This window comes from Gallinula chloropus (genome assembly GCF_964237585.1).
Source record: "Gallinula chloropus genome assembly, chromosome: 1".
NCBI lineage: Eukaryota > Metazoa > Chordata > Aves > Gruiformes > Rallidae > Gallinula > Gallinula chloropus.
In genome coordinates this window covers 126,157,467-126,180,964 of record NC_140085.1, presented here as the reverse complement: position 1 = coordinate 126,180,964, position 23,498 = coordinate 126,157,467, and the positions used below count along the sequence as shown (strand labels likewise).

Genomic DNA, 23,498 nt, shown 5'->3' with positions numbered 1-23,498 from the left:
TCTTTTCCTCCTCTCCCTTGTCAGGTTCAATTCCCACTGGGACAGGCCTCAGCAAAGCCAGGCTGCAATCATTAATAAAATTTAATATAACTAAGAACAGAACTCAATAAGGAGAAATGCAATTTATAGTGAACTGAAATAAATTTGGAAATGAAAATAGAAATAGAAACAAAGTATTTTGCTTGAGTCCTGAATTACTAGAATTATCACGGCTGGCATGGGAATAAACTGTTTTTTCCCCTTCTCTAGTAATAAAAATGTCCTTTTTTAGGATGTGTGGGGAAAGAAGAAAAATCAGAATTATTTCAATCAATACCTAGGGTTTTAAAATATTAATCCATCAGTTCTCTATAGATAGTCTTTTAATACCCTTGGAGAATTTTGGTGTGTGTATATATATATATATGCTGTATTTGATCAGATGCCTGGGAGAAGAAAAATGGCACTTTTGTGTAAACTCATATACATCATACACAGCTTTGTCTTGTACTGCATGTTTTCTTTTTTCTTTTTTTTTTTAAAAAAAAAGCACACTAAACATTCTGACTAGAGATTTTGAATAATTTCAAAGGAGAGAGGTAGTGCCTTTTCAAGATAGATCAGGAGAGAGAAAAGCGTGGTTTTGACATTTTATCATCTCAAATTATGAAAATGGAGCTAATTGTTCCTGTGTAAAAGTGGAACTGAATACAGATAAAAGCTTCTTCACATGCACTGTTTTGAGGGGTTTTTTGTTAAAAAAACAGGTAAGTAGCCCTAGCTGTCGATGGTCACTTATCTTTCAGTAATAAGATACTGAAACTGTGGGATTAGAAATGCTCAGATTGTGGATTTCTGAACCCACAGAAGACAAATGGAATTATGAGGTATGTAGGTAACAAGGAAAGGTTTTAAGTCCTTTTATTAGTCACTCTAAAATACCATACCAGTGAGGTTCAGCCCCTCTGACAAAGAAGATAAAGTATGTTTTGGCATTATCACTCCTTTGTGATACTTCATCTCCCATACATTTGCTATATTTCAGTTATTAATTTTAACTATTAATATTTTAGTTATTAGTGCAATGTTCAAATACATCTGAATAAAGTTGTTTTGTAAAAGCTATCTATTATAGGGGTGGGTTTTTTCCTGGTTAAATGCAGACTTTATTGTCACTGGACCAAAACTAAAATAAGTACGGATATGACGATTTCTGCTGTGTGAAGTATTGAATGTCAATGCATGTACACATTTTGGTTGTACATCCCCAGTAATGCCTTTTATATGAGTGTCTAAACTAATGATGGTGAAGCGACGTCTCAAGACAAAAGAGCAGCAGCAGTAGCTCACAAATAACTTAATTGTTTCTCTTTTGAAGTCATATAGGTGCCACAATGATTTCAACAGTGCATGGGTCATGCTTTAACCAATTTTTAGTTTTAGAACCAGCTGTTTTTACAGTCAAAATCTTTTTGCCTCCTCCAGTGATCTATTACACTCAGTGTATTTCCAGGCAAAAAGGGGACTACTCACCATATGTAAGCCAAGAACAAAGCAAACAACGGTTAGACTCATAATCAGATTTAAAAATAAAGGAGTTATTTTTAAATTTTCATTGCTACACAAAAGAAGGAAGAAAAAAAAAGGAGTAATACTAGCACAGGAATAAAACATATAATGGAATTGAAACACTGGTGTTAGAATTGCTACATACACACATTCATTCTTGCATCCATTCCTTTCTCTGATTTTATGTTCATCCTTCCACAGCTCCTCTGAGTCATGAGGCCATTGACTTCAGCATGAGTAGGAGTTTTGTTCAGTCACTGATCGGTACTGAGGAGATGCCAGGTTTTTTTGGGATCATAGTAGGAAAGGGACTGACACACAAAATAGTTAACTGATTTATTGTATAAAATAAGAAATAGTAGAAAAGAGGACAGTGATCTTACATGCCTTTCTGATTCTGTGAACATCATTTACTGCAGCATCAGATAAGCCTCTCCTCATTTTCATTATGCTTAAAATGTACTTATATGTGTTTAAAATGATGCTGAACAGTAGCTTGTATAATTGCATGGCATGAAACAAAATAAATTGGACAATAGCCACCTTGTCCTTAGAAAAGCTTGAAAACAAAGCTCCAGGCAGGCCGTGAGAAGCCCAAACAAAAACTGGAAGTCCAGAGACCTCACAGAACTAGCAGAAAACTTGTGAGTTTTGCTAACGATGGAAATACTGTGCCATTAATTAGCCTCATAGTTTTCTACCAACTCTCTTGTTTTCAGTGGGATGACTGGCTTGGCAGATGAGAGGTTATATTGGGTTTTCATAGCAAGGTTTTGGTAGTGGGGAAGCTACAAGGTGGCTTCTGTGAGAAGCTGCCAGAAGCTTCTTCCCCTAAGTCCAGTAGAGCCAAGGCCAGCTGGCTCCATGGTGGAGCAGGCACTGGCCAAGGCTGAGCCCATCAGTGTCAGTGACAGTGGGAACTACTACACTACTACTACTACTAACCCTCTGGGTAAACATAGATAAGGGGAAATACTTACTGTGCAATAACAGCAGTGGAGAGATAATTGAGAGCATGTGTAATGACTCCAACTTGGAGTGCTGTATCCAGTTCTGGAATCCCCAGTTCAAGGTATGGAACTACTGGCAAGACTCCTGTGGAGGGCTACAAAGATGACAAGGAGACCAGAGCATCTCTCATATGAGCGAGCTGGTAGCCTACCAAAGAGCAGACTGCTTACAAATATCTAAAGGATGGGTGTCAAGAGGATAGGGCCAAGCTCTTAGTTATGCACAATGACAGGACAAGAGGCAATGGGCACAAATTGAAACACAGGAAATTCCACTTAAACATAATAAAAAACTCCTTTACTATGTGGGTGATCATGTACTGAAATGGGTTGCTCATCCAAGTTGTGGATGGTCCGTCCTTGGAGATGTTCAGAACTCAACTGCACATCACTCTGAGCAACCTGTTCTCTCTGACTCTCCTTTGAACAGTAAGTTCAAGTACCCTTCAGCCTCAACTCATCTGTGATTTTGTGATGTACTGAGCTGTACAGCTACAGTGTTCACTTGAGGGCTTTTGTTTTAAGAAAAATATTTTCTTGTCTGAAAACCAAGATTGTCTCTTTTGTTACCTTAAAATGTTTTATTCTACAATGAAAGGAGAAGAATTGCTCTCCAACAATGTAAGTATAGCATTCCATTTGTAGCCTACAAATGCTAATGACTCTGTGCATCATCTTATTTTTCCTTTTTATATCATTAATTCCTAATAGCTGGGAATGTCACGAAGTGGATTTAAGTTTAGTAGAAAATTAAGATCATCAAAATACTTCTTTCTTGAAACTTTAAGTTGTCACAGAAACATTATTCTCTGTTGTTCTCTCCAAGTATAAAGAGAAAAATACTAGCTGCAGTTTATATATATATATATATAAATAAATGTAAAACTGAATTGCCAGTACAGAATAAAGCTTGACATTTTATCATTTGCTGTTGGTTATTATAAAAGTTTTGAGGGGTTTTTTTTTTGCCAGTTCTGCACTTCCCCACCAATGAACAAGAATGGTCAATGAGATGAGGTAGCTTACATGTCTGAAAGTGTAATTAGTTTTTGCTTTCACCATCCTATAGTTTGTCTTCTGATATATTACTAGTATTATGATTATGAATATGATTATAAGGACTATGATTAACGATTACTAAAATTAGCAGGTAGCATCCTGAGTCTAGCTAATTTTATTATGTTGACCTATAGGTGGCTGAAAGTTAAACTTATCTTGGAGTTACTGGGATTGTCTTCAGAAACTTACAGAATTTATAGAAATGACACATTTGTTGTATTGCAGTTTTTATGACACTGAGAGTTTTGTTTTGGGGGTTGTTTTTTAAAGTTAAAGTCTTTCACTAATTGTTTCCAAAGCTAAAAGACAAAATCCATTATATTTGCAAGCTTCGTGGTTCTATCATCTGAAAGGTTTGGTGAACTGAAAAAAAACCCAGACCTGTTTTAAAAATATCATCTCTTGCCTTTGTTTGAGATGCATCTGTTCAGGTAACTCTTGCTTAGCAGTGATAGCTTGGCTGTTGTCCAGGAGTTTAATTAGCACTTGCTTTCCTAATCTCTTATACCAGATAATATTATTATTGAATTCAGGGACTCTGAAAATCCCCTATCTGACAACGCAGGCTTAATAATGAAAATCCCTATGTTTTTACATTGTATTTGTCTTGGCAAGAGCACATACATTTTTCACTAGCTAGAAAACATGCAGTTCAAAGTTGCAATCCCTGAGTTGTTCACTTCAGAAAAACAAAATTGGGCAGGAATTAAAATTGAATGAAAACTGGAGGGGGAGTTGTGGAGAAGGACAGAGTGTACAACAGAGCATCATTTTCTAGACAGATGTTAATTTGTTTCTCACTGGGTGAAACCGATCTGCTGTAATGTGTTTGTGTGTGGATTTTGAAATGTTTTTGAGCAGAGTATCTGTGGAGCACTGAGGGTTGCCTTCAGCCCTGAGCTGGTTCAGTTGCCTGATTTCTTCACACAGGCTAGCTAGCTTGACTCCCGTTTGACAGCTGCTGAGAGCTGATTTTTGGAGACTCATGTTCACGGGGGGGAGTCATTTCTTGTTTTGCTGAAAGGAAATATGCTCAACCAGTGGTTCTCAGAAGCAACGCCACCTTGATTTTGTCTTTTTCCCTCCAACGCTCCTCTTGGCAGGGGCATGGGGAAAGGAATTAGGAAGTACGTTGTTAGCAAGTATCTATGGACCACAAAACTAAAAAAAGCTGAGACATGATTTTCTTCCACTGGGAAATGGGAAATTATTCTGTATTTTTTGCAAAATGGAAAAGTTTGTTTGCAAATGTGCAAGCTCTGCTATGCAAGTGCTGAGCTTCTGTCTTAGACACTGAAATGGTTATTTGCGGCTACATGGCACAACCTTCGTTTTCATTTCCCTTCCCTTGTTGCAGGACCCATCTCAGTTCATAACCTTGTATAAAACAAACTGGCAAAGAGCTTGATTTTAATTCATTTGTTGTGCTGAAATTTGCCTTTATTCATTAGCTTTTACTCAGGCAGATGATCTGTCTCTGCAACAGAAGTGCACAGGACAGCAGGGGCAGGTGTGGCTGTTGCTGTCCCAAGGTGAGGTCTCTCCTCCCAGGATTCAGTGGTTGGAATCTCCATCTGCGTACATGGGCAGTTTAGTCAACACCTAATTTTAATTTTAATTTAATTCCAGGTTGCTCCTTCACAGATCTTTCTCTGTTGAGTAGACAAGAAACCGAGCTAAGTTAAGCATTTAATTAGATACCTAAAGCAAGCAGTCTGGTTAGTCCCCAAAGTGTTAACTTTCCATATGTTTTACAATATATGAATTGGATCATTCTTAAGAATCATCTCTTCTTGAAGGAAATGCACTGCTTATGACATTGTTTTCTCTCTGTTACAAGTGCATCTCTCTCCTCTTTCAAATTGCTGTATTGGGATCCACTGCTTCCTTGTGTGTACTTCTGCAATATGTCTGAAACGTCAATAATATATCATAATGACTGAACAGAGAGTGAAAATTGTATGTAAGTGTTCTCTTGGAGTGATCCCAAATTCTGCCAGGCAGAATATCAAGATTTCAGTTATGAACCTGTAGGTGTGATTATGTTGATTAGGAACACAGGGGGAAAATTAAGAAAGGAGTCATAATAACATTTTTCTATGGACTGTACAGACTGTTGTATAAACTTGAATTGCCTTAATCAAACTGGAGAAACCTTTAAAGGAAGTAACTGACAGATCGACCCATTTGATAGAGGCCAACTTATAGCACCAGTTGCTGAAGCAATTATTTCCAGTGCTGCTGTTTTGTAATTTCATCTTTAAAGTGCACCAGTTCTAAGATTTTAAAATTTATCTTCAAAATATAAACCATTAGGTTATTTGAATATAATTTTGTGCTACAAATATTCTTTTTGGTACTACTAGTACTATTGTACCTGTTCAAATGGGAGAGTTCCTTATACTACAGTGATCAAGATAAATAATAATAATTCACGTTGGGTTTTTGCTCCCTTCTGCATTTCAGATAAGCATAAGAGATGATCATAATGTGGTTGAAGGGCTTTTCCAAATTGCTAGGAACAACTATGAGAAAAGACTTGAGGTCTGTTTGCACAAAGAAGTGCAAATATAAAATGACCACAGATAACTGTAAGGTATATATTACATTTTTGTTACAAATTACAAGATAGTTTCTAAAGACTAGAAGAAAGAAATTATGAAGCAATTTCCAGCAGGAGTTTCAGGGGAAAAAAAAAAAAGTATCTCAAAAATATCTTGAGGTAAAAATCAATATAAGAATGTCTATTTCCTCCACTGACCAAGCGGACAGACAACTACAATCATTGACCCAAAAGGCATGGCCCAGTCCTGCCATTAAAAACAGTGGGTTATTCTATTAAGGAAGAGGAAAAGTGGGCATTTTCTTCTTCTTTCAAAGTCTGTACCTAGTACACTTTACAATAGTGTGTCTGACTAGTTTTACTCTGTGATACAACTTGATGGATTTACTTGTATTTGTGTATACTTCATTGTATTTAGTATTCAAGTAGATATTGCAATTTTTCTGTGTGTGAAAGGTTATTTTTATTACCCTGTACTATCTCTACATGTTCATTTTGGTGAAATGGATCATATGATAAGAATTTGTAATAAAAGACAGAAAAATGCATTTATATGCAGATTAAATTAAAAGCTAAGCAACTGTTGGCAGCTCAAAACAAAAAAAGTCAAAATATTAATTTGTGAAATACTCAGTTTCTTATTTATTTTTGTATGATTTTTCATTACCATATGTTTACTATGTAACTTTTTTAATTCTAACATTTTAGAGTTTAATTTCAATTTCTTTTATCTGCAGTGGTGAATTCTTTTACCATTCTGTAGTCAATTTTTCAATAGGGTCTAGTTAACAAAGAAATTAATAATTCTACATGTTTGAATGCCTTGATTGGACCAGATATTCAAATGTGTTTCTAAAACATGCTTTCCACTATAGATCTTCAGGATATTTCAGATTGGAAACATAACATTGTTAGTTGTTCTAAAAACATTTTTTCTTAAATTTCTTTGCTAAGGCATTTATTTGTATTATAATAGGAATTATTTTATTTTCCAACATTTTTTTTCAAAGCAGATATTTAATAACTTAATGGGGCTATTTTTAGTATCTGAGGGAAAGGTTAAAAAAAAACCCAAAACAACCCAAGAATAAGAATCCTTTGAAAAGATAGTGGAGAAGTCAAAGACAAAGTAAAAACTTTATATATCAATTAATTTTCTTGTCAAGCTGAAAATTTCTGATATGCCTGGAAAGCAAAGAACAGCAGAAAAACATTGTATGTCTAAAACCTTTCTGCCAAGGTGAAACCCCAGTCTCTCATGAGTGTGTTTGGCATTTATTAATTTGCCCTTTTCTGACAGTTTTACTATACTTGGCTGTAGAGGGCTCATCTTGTTTTTAGACAAATACATTTTTTAATACATTTGTCAGCTAGCTGGGCTGTAATTCATCTGTTGTGCTGATACCCTCCAGCAACATCAGAGCAGGGAGAATGTAAGATGGAAGAGAGATGTATACCTGGTATCTATGTAACAGATTAGATGCAAAATCCTCCTTCCCACCAGTCAGAAACAGGACGTATATACAGACAGGACAGTCCTGTCAAAACCGATGTGATGAGAGAAAAGGAAAAAGAAATCTCTTCAAGGCCGACTGGTTTCTTGTGAAGTCCATATGCTGGTAATAGAGTGAATCTTGACTGGGTGTTGAGTCAGGGAACTTCTTTATAGAGAACTTTCCACTGAAAGAAAAGCAGGATTAAGTTAGTCCAGAGGCTAATAATACAGTTTTGTGAAGGAGGATTCATTTTAAAATCTGATTTATGAATAACAATGTTTGACAATTCTGTCACGAAGAGAAAAAGATCAAGTATAGTAAATGTTTTATTTCAAGTGCTGCTATTTTATGTTAATTTTTTCTGTTGTTGTGCAGTCTTATCCATACAAAATGTAACAATTTCAAAAGTTCTAGATTGTGTTCTGTGTTCCTAGTTTTGCTTTCATTTCCTTACCTACCTTTTTTGGTTAGTGAGACATTAAGGAACTGATTTACCATTGCCATATAATCTTACCTTAGATTTTCTTTATTCGCTCTTGCTATTTGTATATCTGGGAATCATAATACTATTTTTTTCTAAATAAAAATAATAACTTAGAAAAATGTTGGCCTTTATTTTAAAGGTTAGCTGAAAGAAACAAATTTGTATCAAAGTTTTCCACAACAGTGGAAATAATCCATAATCATTGGGTCTTTTTCTGTAACGCTATAAACTTTATATTTATGCTGGTGGAAGACTTTCTTTGCTATGACTAAGCCACAAACAAATTTAAATCTTTTCCTCAGGTATGTTTATTGCTATTAAAGATCCAGCCTCAGAGAAAGATAGCAATTAAACTGCTGATGACCCGTATGAGAGCAAAGTTTACTTACAGACTGCAACACAGCAGTGTGGAAAACATCGCTCAGCTGGAGACAATTTTACTCTGAAGGACAAGTTTCCCTTGATATTAAGAGGACGGTATTGGAGAGAAGCTTGAAACATGTTATTTCTTTGTCTGTTTACAAACCCGAGTGCAAAATGAGACTCAAGTGTCAAATGGGAGACACATATGACTTCTCCTACTGTTTGGCTAATGTGCCGAAAAATGCCGTGTGAACAGCCATCCTGAGCTACTGAAGTGGTGCTAATTTATTACTATGAAATCGAACAATGAATGACACTGGTCACAAAACCCTGGGGGAGGTGTGTGAAAAAATGAATGAGGGGCTGATGTGATTTGTCTGCCTGATCTTCAAAAGGGACGTAGAAATTATGCATTACTTGGAGATGCCTGCACTGACAGTTTTGAGCTTTGCAGCTCTCCAAACTGGAAGCTGTGCAGTCTCATTAGCGCAGAGTTGCTCCCAACTCCACTTACAAAATTTAACAGCTTGTGCTCTCTATTGTGCTGCTACTGGGCTGTTCTTGTCAACTCAAACCAGGTTAAAGTTAGCCAGCCTCATCCTGCTGGTGTATTTTTAAACTCAGAAAAGGTCTGCATATTTATATAGGGAAAACCAAACCAAAACAAGACCCCTATACATATATGTATATTCACATATGTTGTGTTCTTTATTTTTCCTGGCTCCTTGAGGGGCTCTGGTAGACTATTGCTCTCCTGCTGTATCACCATTTCAGGTAGTTAACCTGGTGTCTAAACACCCATTGAAACCACAAGAATCATAAAATGACGCAGTTATTTTCATCCAAAGGCACAGAAACTTCAGGAAGTCTAAGAAAAATGAATACCTTGATTATCAAAAAGGTTATTTTGTTCATGTGAAATTTCCTCTCTGTATTTTAATTGCTCGAAATTCAGAAGAGAATGGTGCATTTTTAGGCTCTTCTTTGTTATTATATCTTTCTTCCAGAAATTGCAGTTCTCCTTAGAAAGAAAATAGACCTTAAGCTTAACACATCATAAAGCAGTCAAACATGTTCACTCATAAACTTAGAGTTGGAACATGTATTGATATATGTTACAATATAACATATATATTGATATATGTTATTTACCCCAGAAAAGGAAATTTGAGGAGACAGTATGAAGTCTTCCATAGTTTCTTGTTGAATTTATATGAGTAAGACTTGGATGTTGAGGATAAGCAATACAAAACAAAACAAGGAGCAGTATAGGCACTGGTGTTCATAAACGATCTTGTGAAACGTTATTAACCAGGTTGTTTTTTCATGTTATCATCTTCTTCGCCTTTCAGGATTTTAGGTTCTCTCCGATGCTTCTAATATACTCATTTTTTTTTGCTGAATTCTCATTAGTTGTATTCCTTTAAGTTTGTGACAGAAAAAGAGGGAAGCCGTTTCTGCATTCCTGCAGAAAAAGTCCCTAGTCCTTTTTTCCTCTCAGTGAATGAATAAACACAAATTCATCTTTGGCTGTACAGATGATAGTATATCTGTCTATTTGTCTACTTAGTCACATCTCCTTTCTTCTGGCATAGATTTGATCTTATTTTTGCACTTTTCTCATGTTGCCTTCCTACGGTATTAGCAGCAGACTATGACACCAGTGACCCTTGAATTGTCCAGCTCCATTTGGCACTCAGATTTCAGCATCATTGGTATTCCTTATATAGTGGACCAAAATTCATCATTAATAATTAAATTGTGTATTTAAGTTTGCATATATTTGCAGGGGACAGTGAGGATAGATAGACGCGAATTAGTTACTAAATTGAACAATCCCTGAAGAAGTTTTAAATAATCACAGATCAAAGTCAATTTCAACTATGTGACCTTATCTTGAAAAATATATCAGTGTTTTCTTTACCTCAGTGCATTTGAGGTAGCAAAAAGGTTGCAAAGAGATCAAACAGAGCGAAGCATCACTCAATAAAAGTTACTCTCAGTGGAATATTTGGGTTATAAGGTGTTCTTACCACTATTTCTAATTTCACTGAATTCCTTTAGAAAAATGTTCATTCCTTCAGTGGCTGGAAAGGCGTAGTTTGAGTTTGTAGGCTGGTTTCTTTAATTTAATACATAGGCTTTTCTATTTAATTTTTTACATGAGTAGATTTTGGAGCAGAAAATATTGCTCACTTATTAAAAGTAGCTTAGTTTTTCATATAACTCAAGTATGAGCATAAACTACACAATTAACTAAAAGCATATAGAGTTGGAAATTTCTTGTGATATTTATCCAGTGCAGTCACGACTAATGTGTACTCTGGACTAGAGAAACATCATCATCTTCAGACAGGTATGTGAGTACTTGGCTTAACTGAAAGCATAGTTTGTTATATTTATTTTTGTTTAATTTAGATTGCTTTCTATTTGTTAGGAAAAATAATTCTTCTGTCAAAGAAAAAAAAAAAAAGATAGGATGGGAGGGAAGAGTTATTGCTACCATCCTATGTGATGCTTTAATCACCAGTCATGTTGGTCTTGTGTGCCAGGCTTCCTTGGATGACATATACATATGTGTCTAGTGACTAAGGAAGTGCAGAACAATGTCTCATAGAAAATAGCTAAGCTCATAGGTCAGCTAAGCAGTCTGTCTAACCCATGGAGGATAATGAACCATGAGATTAAATTTATACAAATCAATAACTTTCGTTATTCTGAAAGTTATAGTTGTAATTTTTGCTCTAGAAAGCTGTTTTAAGGAAAAATTAAGACTTTGGACAGTAAAAACAATTAAATTACGGAGATTTTGTTGTTGCTGCGCGTTGATGAAGTTAACTATGCTGCACAGCATAAGCAAAGAGGACAGGAAAAACAGGTTTAATCTGAAATTTATATCTTGATGCCAACTTTATTATTAATTTAATCTCAATTTTGGCACATGAATTATTTGCGGAAGTGTATTCTCCATAGAGATATCTGTGCTTCTTGCCCTGTATTCTTTCTATGGTTAGTTAGCACTGCTTTCCTCACAAAAGCTGTCCCTTCTCCCAGCTAAATTGTTTCACCAAGAGAGAAAAACCTCCGCTTTGGCCTCCTGATGATTAACAACAAATACAGGGATGCAATGAGTACCACATAAATACTGTACGAATGTTGATCTCATAGGTTAAACACCAAGTAAAAAGCCTGAAGTTGGAGAACACTAGTGGGCTGAATTCTTTACTTCCCTTCAGATTGTCAATAAGCATTCAGTGTGCCCTTTGCCTGTCAGAGAACAGAGACAGTGCAAGATTTTTTTTCTTTTTTTTTCTTTTATGTTCAGTGGAATTTACAAGGTTTAAGTTTTCAATGAGTGTCTGCTACATTACATAGCTTTAGAGTGAAGTGGAAACATATCTTTTGATGTTGGGTTTAACCGATCTGTAGAATTTAATTTTGATGTGAATTGAAACAATTCTTGAAGTGCATCAGCATAAAATGGCATTATTTGTTTACCTTGGAAGTTGTGATTCGGATGTTCAAAGTCCAAATCCTTTCTCCTGTGCAACTTTCATGTTATGTCTTTCTATGTCTAGCTGTATGATTTGGTTTTCATCATTCATCAAGAGGTGCAAGGATTTTTTATAAGATAACTGCTAAGAAATGTGGCTGCCAGGGCCAATCTGAGCCATCTGACCCATGAGTCGCAGCGGCACTGTAGGAAAATGCAGGTCCACAATCAAGTAAATATTCAGTGTCTATTCATTGAATCCAAATGAAAAAAATATGTAATAATGTATTGAAAATCTCTCTTTTAAGTGAAGATGAAAATTTTTTCTGATTGAAAATGTTCTCAGTATTTCATTTCAAAAATATTTCTATTCTATTCATTGAGTCAGGATGCAAAAATGTATTTGAAGATAAGAATGTATTCTGTTTGCTTTATCTAACAACTTTTAATTTTGTTGTGGATGTATTCTGGGATACAGCATAAGGAGGGAAGGGGAAATGCTCTGATGTTTTGATTTCACCTTTGAAATTCAATTCAGATAGGCACATCCATAAAGGTACCCGTGGAAGCTTTTTATCTGAGTCTTGTAGGATTTGGATTCCTAACTCAATTAAATCCGTTCTATTTCTTTAGATTTGCTTCAACCAAAACATTCATGCTAAGCTTTAAAGTAAGCTGTGGTGAAAGGAGAAAAGTTTTCTTCTCAAACTCAAATAGTAATGATTTTCATTTCCTTTGCCTAATGAGATTAAAGTACTGAACTACTGTATTACTCTGGTGACCTCTTTCTCTTTGGTAAGCTGTCTCAAGTGTGGCAAACATGTGGCATATGGGAACAGAGGAAATGTCAAACTGGGGAGCAAAGATTTACAAAATTTAATATCTTTCATAAGCTTTAGCTTCTAGGCTTAATATGGACCAAGAAAAAAAAAGGGGGGGGAGGGGACGATGTGGGAGAGAAGGAAAATGCCAGATGCTATAATAATAGAGGTTCTTCTAAAACGGAAAAAAGTGTACAAACAGATTTATAATGACTTTTTGTAATCCGTGGAGTGCAGATTTACTGTAGTTAATATTTTCTCTTTAAAGTTCAGTTAATATTGTTGTTCCTTGCTAAGTCTTTCATGAGGTTCATATTGGCTTTAAACTACCATGTTTTGTTCTTGGTACCATCTGCAGGAAAAGAGTGTATATCATAAAAACCTCAATTAAAAATTAATTTCTATTTCATAAGCAAATGTGTTCTTGCTTTGAGGATAAATTATCTCAGTGTTGCACATATATGGAAGATTTTGTCTTGTAGTTTTGTAGAAGGAGTGTATATTTTTTTTTTCCCCCAGGCAGTTATATTCCGCTTTTGTAGTCATTAAATAACAGTATTTTTTTAATATAAGAGGGGATCTAATTTGGTTCAGAAATTCCAAAACAACAGTGGCAAAGTTTCTCATTTTGTCTTATGATGTGTTTTCTAATTGTTATAGTACTGAGTGCTGTATACTATACTGGTAGTAACCTTCAAAGCAATATCAAGACTTTATTTTTGCATTGAGCCATTCATATAGCAAAATTCAAAGGGCTTGTGGGATTAAAAAGAAATTTGAAAAAAGGAGATGAGCATGTCCCTTTCTGAACCTTGGATGCTTATAAACATGTACTCAAAGTAGTAAACCAAAATTTCAGCAATATTTATTAGCGGTGTGCATTTTTTTAAAATTTCTTAAAGTAGGTAACTTCACAACATAGAATGGACATCTCAGTTAAAAAAAGGTGACTGTGTTTTAAAGGAATATATCACCTGATAAATTTGCAGCCACATGGAGGATGATGTTTGTTTTGGGGTTTTTTTTCCATCTTTAATCATTATTTATTCCCATTTGACGGTAGAGGAATGCAGATCCAGGTCTGATGCGTCTTGTGGAAAAGCCGCCTAGTTTCCCAATGCAACACTCTTCTCAACACAAATCCAAAATATAGCCTCACACTAGCTATTATGAAGAAAATCAAGTCTATCCCAGCCAAAATCAGCACAGTGCTTATTTCCAGGCCAAACACTGGTATCACTAAAGCCATAACCAGGCCATAAAACAGCTGCCCTTCCAGACCCCTCTGTCTCCATGCCTTCTACCCTCCTCCTAGGCTCTGCCTTTGCATCCAGCTCTGCTTCACTTACCTGCCCAAGAACATCTATGGGAAAAAGACACTGTTCATGCCTAAAGTGTTTAAAATGATTGTGAAGTGTCTCAGAACCACTGGCAATTACCAAAGCCTTATTTAATGGATTTCTAATGCCACTATGTATTTGTATTAACTTACTGATATATATATGACATCATATCCAGGTTCAAGAACACTGTAATTACTAGATCAATTAGTCCGTGTGCAAATGCATACATGGTCAAATTGAACCAGCGATTTGCACTGGAGATTATTTTTAAATTCTTGTCAACTTTGGGAGAAAAAAATAATTTTTCATATTGACTAAGAAAAATGAAAACCTTCCCAGAATGGCTTTATGTTATTAAATGCCATGCTGTATTTTAACTTCTAATTAATTGTTGGTATAGATACAAATGTCTTTTTGAAATTATATATGGCTTTATATAAGTTGGTCTACAGTATCAGTCTAGTAGAAACTACTTGTGGGGACTAGGTACTCATCAAAACCACTAGAAGTTGTATGCAGGTACTTTGACAAAGAATATTGATATTGCCAGTCCAAGATCACAGTTTCAATATATTAACTCTCTCCCCTTATTTTAAGTGTGGAAGCAATGTAGAACAGATTAATGAATACAAATATATGTTTGGCATTTTTTTTGCTGGTACCTCATTGTCTTAATAATTATATGATTAAAACTTTAATAACTCAGTCTTTGATTCAAAGGCTGTTTGAAATAACATTTCTTTGGGTCTCAGCTCTTCTGAAGCACTCACTGCAATTCTATTCATTTCTGCACAGTCCTAGTCACATATTTATGATAATTTTTTTAGGAGTTTGCACTATAATGTGCACGTTTTAATTTCAATAATTTAATTTTTTGTATTATGAACTAATCTACTGAATTTGCTCATATTTACTCCAAGTGGATATTTAGTTCACAGTTCAGCTGATATTCAGCAGCTGGTTTGCGATATTCATCAGTTGCTATCAAGTGCTGCTGAAACCCACATGAAGAAATCCTTGATGTTCCTCATAATCTCCAAAATTAAGCTACTGGAGAACAGAATGTATTTTCAGAAGCAGTTTCAATAATAACAGATTATGGGAGAGATTAAATAATGTTCCATATGCTATACATGATACACTGGAATGGTCTAGAGAGGCTCTTTTCTTGGAAATCTTCTTTCTAAGAGCCATCCTCATGTGTGCTTTTTCAACTTTTAGAAATTAGCATAACCACTTCCCATTGTAGTTTCTCTTCAGGTTGGGTTGCTGGTTTGTTCCAGTCATTGGCTGTTCCTGAAAGAAATCTAAGATCAATATATAGCAGACCTAATTTCCTCAAATAATAATGTTGAGATTCCTTATATAAAACATACAGTGAACAATGGATATTGTGTGACAGTTGCACTGAGTAGTAGAAATCTTTCAAAAGAAATCATAGCATGTTTGGGGAGCAGAGGGGAAAGACACTTGTATTCTTAAGGTCCAAAAAGAACTGCATATACTGTAGCATAGCCCAGTAAGAAAGAGGATGTAGAGCTGTCCTCAAATAAAGATGTGTAGCAAATATAAGAAGTAAGAAGCAATTCATTTCAGATTAATGCAGTTTAATTTCAGACTTAGGAAATTAATCTAGAAAACAAAGTATCATGTTCTGTGGCTGTTGATTACATTATGTTGTAACCATAATAGTACAGATGGTCTCTGAGCTGAAGATGAATAATTGAAAGGTAGCACATAGAAGCATACAAAAGACTGGGGACCTGTGTACTGGGTGTCTCTGGGATGGGTTAACTTTCATTCATAGCAGCCTATATGGTGTCATGTTTTGGATTTGTGAGTAGAAGATTGTTGCTAACACACATATGTTTTGACTGTTACTGATTGGTGCTTGTACTAAATCAGAGCTTCACTTTTTCCCATTCCAGTCCCCAAAGTAGGATTGGGGTGGAGGGCAAGAGATTGGTAGGGGGTGCAGCCAGGACAGCTCACCTCAATTGGCCGAAGGGATATTCTACACCAAATAACATCATGCCTAGTAAAAAAAATTGAGAAGTTTTGGGTTTCAAGGTAGCCATTGATCAGAAATTAGCTGGGCATTAGTCAGCTTATGGAATTTTACTCTGTATTTTCTTCCCTGCCCTGGTGCTCATGGGGCTTAGTGGTTGGGAAGCCGTGTGGGTGCTTGTCTAATAGCAGGAGTCAACCCACAGAACCTAATAGATCAGTTTTGGTTAATATGCCTTTAAATTTGTGTTTACTAAGACTCCTATTTTAGATAATATAGTGAAACAGTGGGACTTTGAATTTTTAGCACCTAACTTCTTTAATAGAAAGTGGGATCCAAAATAATTTTCCTGTCTCCCTCAAATGTTCTTCAACATCTTTTTCTTTTACTGACACCCCTCCATACCAGTCATTACACATTTCTAAATTGAAAATGAAATATGTAAGCTTTTAGCCAACAACAGTTTTTCAAGAGAATGAAAAATGGGATTTCAAAATTAAAGTTCTATCTCAAACAGAAGTGCAGAACACAGAAGTGCAGAACAGTAATATGCAAAGCTGTAACAGCAGCCAGTGCAAAAGAAAATTTAATAATGCATAAAATATACTTCTTGTGGACATTTGAAAACATCAGTATTAATGAACACTTTTTTTCCCTTTTTTGTCCTTTTTATACTGGTACTCTTTCAAAAGTCTGAAAACTGAGTTGTCTAAGAATAGAACTGACCACGTTCTCTTTCTCATCTCCATAGTTTTGCTGCATTTCTAAGCTCTGCTTCTTCATTCCTGTTGCAGTTAATTTTTTTAGAATATAAAAGAATACACAAACCAAAAATAGACAAAGAGAAGCAGGATAAAATGGATTTATTATTATTATGTTATTACATATTATTAAATGCAATAAATTTAGTAGAATTTACTGTTCTAAATGTTTTAGAATTGTTTTCAAATGCCAAACCAAAATTGTTTAGAAGTACAGAATTCCCATTTCCACCAGTGTAACAGAAATTTGAAGACCTCCATAAACTGAAACCTATAAATTGAATTGAAGCATTTGAATGAAGCTAGGCTGTCGCAGTGGACCCAAGAGCTATTAGCGTTATTTTTTCTCCTTTTCAGCACTGAATTTTCCCTTGAAAGTGTTACATCTGATCTTGAAAAATGAAGCAGAAGACCTTTTTGTGTGTTGGGTTCTATCAGCAGGTACAGCCTGCAAGAAGCTTCTTTATCCAGCAGAATGATCTCTTTATTAGGACAGTGATGTAGTGCAGTTTATTTCATTCCCTGGAGAAGAGAAGGCTCCAGGGAGAACTTAGAGCAGCCTTTCAGTACCGGAAGGCTCCTACAGGAAAGCTGGAGAAGGACTGTTTGTAAGGGCATGTAGCAATAGGACAAGGGGTAATGTCTTTAAAGTGAAGGTCAGTACATCAAATTAGATATGAGAAAGAAATTCTTTAATGTGAGGGTGGTGAACCACTGGATTAGGTTACCCAAAGAAGCTGTAGCTGCCCCCTCCCTGGCAGTGTTCAAGGCCAGGATGGATGGGGCTTTGGGCAACCTGGACTAGTGGAGGGTGTCTCTGTCCCTCATATGGGAGTGGAACCAGCTGATCTTTGAGGTGTCTTCCAATCCAAACCATTCTGTGATTCTGTGAACTGTGCCTTTAATCTTTGTGCTTATATAGGAAGGCAGTAGTGCAAGTAATGCATTCTTAAGGTACCAAAGTTAATAGAAATATCAGAAGATTTCTATTAAAGATGTCATGAATATAATTAGTCTTTGAAAACAAATCTTTATACACCTCACAGAATTTGGAAATCAGCATTTTTATTAGATTTCTGCTACGTTCAAGTTTTCCTAAACTGAAAAGTGCACGTACACTCTATACATTACATGTGGAGTCTATGTAGGAAGTGTCAGTTAAAGTGCATGCATGTTATCATCTGTCTGAGTGTTCAGAGTAATCTCATTTTTAAGGGCATGACATCCTATTTTTCTTTCCATTATTTGGTTTTAAGCTTCTGTTTATACTCCTCAGTTACAGTTGAACCAGAGCATTTTAAGTACAGGCAGACAGTTATGTACTGAACTATCACTGTTATCACAAAATATCACAGAAGGGTGTCTGTGTCTTATGATGAGAATGCGGAACTTCTATTATATCTGTCAAAATTTCATTAGCACCTTCTCATAGATGAAAGCACATTGGCTGGGCAGAAGTGTGAGTTATTTCCTGGAAGATTTGTAAGGTATTAAAGCTTCCAGCTGTAATAAGGTTAATATGGTTCTAAGTGACTGAAATGTCAGTGTTGGCAGAGTTTAACTGGTATAATATTTCTATAAGTAGGAAGATAAACACTGTCGTGTTCACTTCATGGAAAGACCATATTGAGAAGAGGAATTTTTTTTTTCTTAAAATTGCCAATCAATGTAACTTAATAAATCACAGAATTACAAAAAAGTTGAATTTTGAAGGTATTTCTGAAGGTCATCTTGTCCAAACCTGTGCTCAAGCACCTAGAGCTGCTTGCCCAGGAACAGGGAGACTCTTTGTGGTTGTGTCAGGGGTGGATCACCCTCAAAGAGGAAAGTATTTCCTGATGTTCAGGCAGAACATCCTGTGTTTCAGTTTGTCTCCACTACCTCCTGTACTGTGTCCATGCAGCACTGAAAATATCCTTGCTCTATCCTCTTTGCACTGTCCTTTCAGATATGTACATAGGTTGGTAATATGTTCCCAGAGCCTTCACTTCACCAGGCTGAACAGTCTCAACTCTCAGCTTGTGCTCTTAGGAGAGATGCTACAGTCCCTTAACAATCTTTATGGCCCTTTATTGGACTCTCTCCCGCCTGTCTGTCTTTCTTTTATTGGTTAGACCAAAACTGGACATAGTCCAAATGTCCAAAAGGTTTGGTCGGTAGTTACTTCAAAATGTCGTGTTGGTTGTATTTTGTGATATGAAATGTTAATGTGAAACTTCAGAAAATTCTATGCATTTAAGAGTTCTTGATTTGTATTCTCTTTCGGTCGTTGAATTTATATATTTGAAATACCTATTTCACAGAGGATTAATGTAAATATGTCTACCTATTCAAACTATTGTTAACATTCTCCTGGAAACTCAGGAACTGAATTTTGATAATCTTAATTTTCAAAAGTTTGGTAATGTTCTCTCCGGTTTTGCGTGTGAATACAGAATACCTGCCACCTTGCTTGCCTAAGCCTACTAAACTGGACTGCAGGTGATCCTTGGCACTTTTTAATGAGGAATAGCATGCTGAAATAAAGGAAATCTGCTCTACATAGTTAATCTTTCATTCAATACGAGACTTGAAGCAGAGTTTGTGTCATTCTGCAATACGTTCTCATAGATTCACCAAGTTCAAGGAACTGGAAACCATTAGAAATGCATATCCTGAGAGAGAAAATATGACTTGCAGACTAATGTTATAAACTAAAGCATACTAACTGAATTAGGTAGTGAAAGGCAAGATTGCAATTTGATAATAAAGTATGATGAAGAAGGTATTACCTGGAAACTTAAATAATAGAATTAATACTACCTAGAGGCATATGTTAATAATTTTTTTGGCATGGGGATTTAGAAGCAGAGCAAAATAGAATCAGATCAGAAAGAGAACTCTTTCAGAAAGGTAAAAATGAAATTATCAACAATGCAAATGAGTTCTGAAAGCAATGGAAATCAATTTCTTAAGTCCTTTGGGGAAGCCTTGACTCTATTCACTTCAACTTCTGAAAGACTACATCTGTATCTTATTAGGCCCTTGTAAATGTTACTAATTTTTACAGAGAGTTGGGTAGGAAAAATGGAACAAGGACATATCGTTGTCTGTTTTTGATCTTTAAAGTAAACACAGGAAGAGGCAATCCAAAGATATATGAAATATTTGAGTGAATTCTGTTAACAGTGCAAATTCATTTTAAAATGTTGGAGCATTTTTCCTTGGTCTTTCTCCATGATGTGTGGAGATGTTTGTGTCTTATTTTGCTTTGTATAATAAGTACTGCAGTATTATCCAAATGCAAATTTCAGAAGTCACTAACTGGCACGCTATTGTTCCAAATGAGAGATGAAAACAATTTTAAGTGCTAATACTGCTTTATCTTGCAAAATAGCTTGAATTCTCCACTAAAGTCAGTATTCAAACATCTCTAGGGTGAGGAGGAGCATTCAACTTTAGCTATGTGAAAGTTGATTTTCTAAGCTAGTTAACTCTCCAAGCTCCTTTAAAGTTAACAAAGAAAAATGGCAAATTCAAAGACCAAATATTTATATGAGTCATAGATAGTCATTTTAAGATGAAATGAGTTGTTCTTTGGATGCATTTCTTGCTTTATACTGACTGGAGTGGGAGCCTGCTTAACTGGCTGAAGTTGGACGTTGAGGTTTCCAAGTGAATGAACTTACTGGTGAATTTCCATGGTTGAAATTCATTAACCTAAAAAACATAAGCTTTTGTTAAGGAAGACATTATATCTGTATACCTTCTGTTGTTTTAGTATTCTTAACTGGAAATAATGGGGAAGTGTTGGATTTTTTTCTTTTGCTGGTGTTTGGGCTTTTTTGAAAAATAAATCTGGCATTGCCTTCTGATGAACAATTACTGTGGGACAGTGTTGGTACTGGCTGACATTATTCAACAAGTGAAGAATATGATCTTTTTTTTCTAAAATTATTGCTAATGAAGATAGGAAAAAAATAAAAACTTTAATCATTTAAAGTAATTTGTAATGTAGTTCCAGAAAGTCAGTAATTCCAATTAAGAGCGGCTTGTTCTCATATAATCCACTAAAATACTGACAGCAATTTTCCTTTGTGCATGTTTGCTCTTATTGCTTTTATTGATAACAGAATCTCTTTCCTTCTTCAAATCTAACTTGAACTTTCAAACTTTTTGGCTCAGGACAGTTCTTAGTTTCTTTTCAGACTAATACCTTCTTTAATTCGTGTGGTTGCTCTGCCAGTACTTGTTTAATATATTTCAGATTGTTACACCTTGCGTACCGCATAGCCTCCATGTTGCACCAATGTCACTCCAGTATTTTGTGACTGGTCATGCTGGAGTTTCACAAAAGAAAAAAAAAGAAAAATTGCTCCGTTATTGCAGAAAGTGTCAGCACTTAACACAAAATCTTGTAATAACTCTGCTCTGCATAGATGAACTACACGGTGGTAATGGTGTGAAAATGCAGTTAATCTTTCAGGGATTGAAAAAGTATTGCTAGTCACCCAATGGACCTTTTCCCAAATGCAGTGCTTCCCCCACAATGCTGGTTGCTGTGTGAATAGTGATCTCAGGCGCCTTTGATAATCTCTTGTCATTTTCTCTTCTTTTTTAGCTGATGGATGCACTGACTGGTCTGTGGATTACAAGAAGTATCAAGTTCTAGTGGGAGAACCTGTTCGTATAAAATGTGCACTCTTTTATGGATATATTAGAGCTAATTACTCCCTAGCCCAAAGTGCTGGACTTAGTTTGATGTGGTACAAAAGCTCTGGACCTGGAGATTTTGAGGAACCTATAGCTTTTGATGGAACTAGAATGAGCAAAGAAGAAGACTCCATTTGGTTCCGACCAACGGTGGTACAGGACAGCGGACTCTATGCATGTGTTATAAGGTACTGTACTTTAATATGCTGCACTTTAATTAACCAGATATGAAACGTGGCTCTCTTAATAGTGAGACTTTTGTGCCAAAGAAACATGTTTTCTGAGCTAGTTCCTTTCTCATCTCCTCCCGGTACTCCCTTCACTGAAGTATTTAATGCTTAAGTAGAAATTACCGTTGAAGGTCTAGAACATTTAAAATTGTTTTTTCCATAAATTTAGGTTCTTTATAGCAAAATTCAAAATTTATGAGTTTGGTGGAACTGCATGCATAAATCATGTGTTCCTGATTCTGGTTTAACTCTTACAATCACTATCCTAGGGTAAAAAGTTTCTTATACCCATTCAGATTGAATTTAAATATTGATTTTATATAATTATTTAATTAACTTTTTCTATTAAAATTTGTTATTTGATGTAAAGTAGTCACATCAAGGAAAATGAAAGGAGTTTTACAGACGTATATCCTCTAGAATCACATCTGGCTTAACCTGGTAATGGAGACTGGATGTCAGATATTTTCCAAAGGCATTTAACATTCTGATGCCTCAAGCTTTATCACCATAACTTGGACTGGATTCTGCTTCCTGCTTACAGCTTCTTTCTGCACCTATATGTGGTTTGTACTGAGATACTGTTTCAATCCCATTGCACCCAAAAAAAGAACCGTATACATGTTTATACTGTCTCACAGGCTTACACTAGCTTTTCACTAAATGTCAAATTTTGAAAATTGGAATTTTTAACATTAAAAGTATAGAGAATAATCACTACTAATTTTTCAAAGCTTTAAGACGATTATAGCAGTTAAAAAGATGAAGTGGTGTTCCTCTCTGTTTGAACATCTGTAAAAATGGTGTTGTTACTCATACAAAACACAAAGAGTCAAAAAGAAAGATTAAGGAATCTGAGTGGATAGAAAATGAATACACAATGAAGGGGTGGAACAGTCCAGCACTTTCTATTTTCTTTGGTCATAAGCAAAGTTTCTCACAGTTCTGTGCCTTTGCTACCTGTGCCAACAGTAAGGAAGATAAATACATCTATTGTGCAGGACGTATAGAGAACAACATACTGGAACAGACTGTATGGCACTAAGTGAACAATATAGAATGGATGATTAGTTCACCAAAGTAGCTTTTACAGTGACTACATTACAGTACAAAAATGAAGGTTTTATTGAGTAGAAACATTCACGTTTTCAGTGAAATTAACCTAGGAATAGCAGTGAAGGCTGGGTCTTTATCCTTCAGAAACAAAGAAATTACTGTTCTCCTTCCTCACTACTGTTCACAATCATCTCACCTTTAATTTCTTATCCCTGCTTTTCTTCCCATGGGAGACTGGTAGCCATAAAGAAATTGAGAAAATCAAGGCTGAGCCTTATTATCAAGGCACTGCAGCACACCTAGAAATAGCTTTTAGCTTATTGTGATAAATACAAGGACTATAAGCTGATTGGTATAAAATATATGGGCTTATACGCTGCTTTCAAGGAAGAAAATAATCTAGTTTGTTTCAGGTACAGCACTGTACCATTCTACTGCAACTTCTGTATGAAGCAGTTTTAGGGAACTGGAAGAAATAAAATCTCTCAGTGGATGTCACTTTACATGGTTGTTCATTGTTTATCATATATTGGCAGTTAAGTATAACTGGATGAGCTGAGCAAAGAATTAA

At 35.6% G+C, this 23,498-nt stretch overlaps 1 protein-coding gene across 1 annotated transcript in view; it reads left to right on the top strand.

The window, feature by feature from the left end:
• Positions 1–23,498, top strand: part of IL1RAPL1 (interleukin 1 receptor accessory protein like 1) — a gene marked incomplete at both ends in the record, with an annotated part of 629,614 nt that overhangs the window by 275,324 nt on the left and 330,792 nt on the right. Inside the window, one exon of the mRNA XM_084276853.1 lies at positions 21,550–21,829. Within this exon, the coding sequence (XP_084132979.1) occupies positions 21,550–21,829 (280 nt within the window). The remainder of the gene's footprint in view (positions 1–21,549; positions 21,830–23,498) is intronic.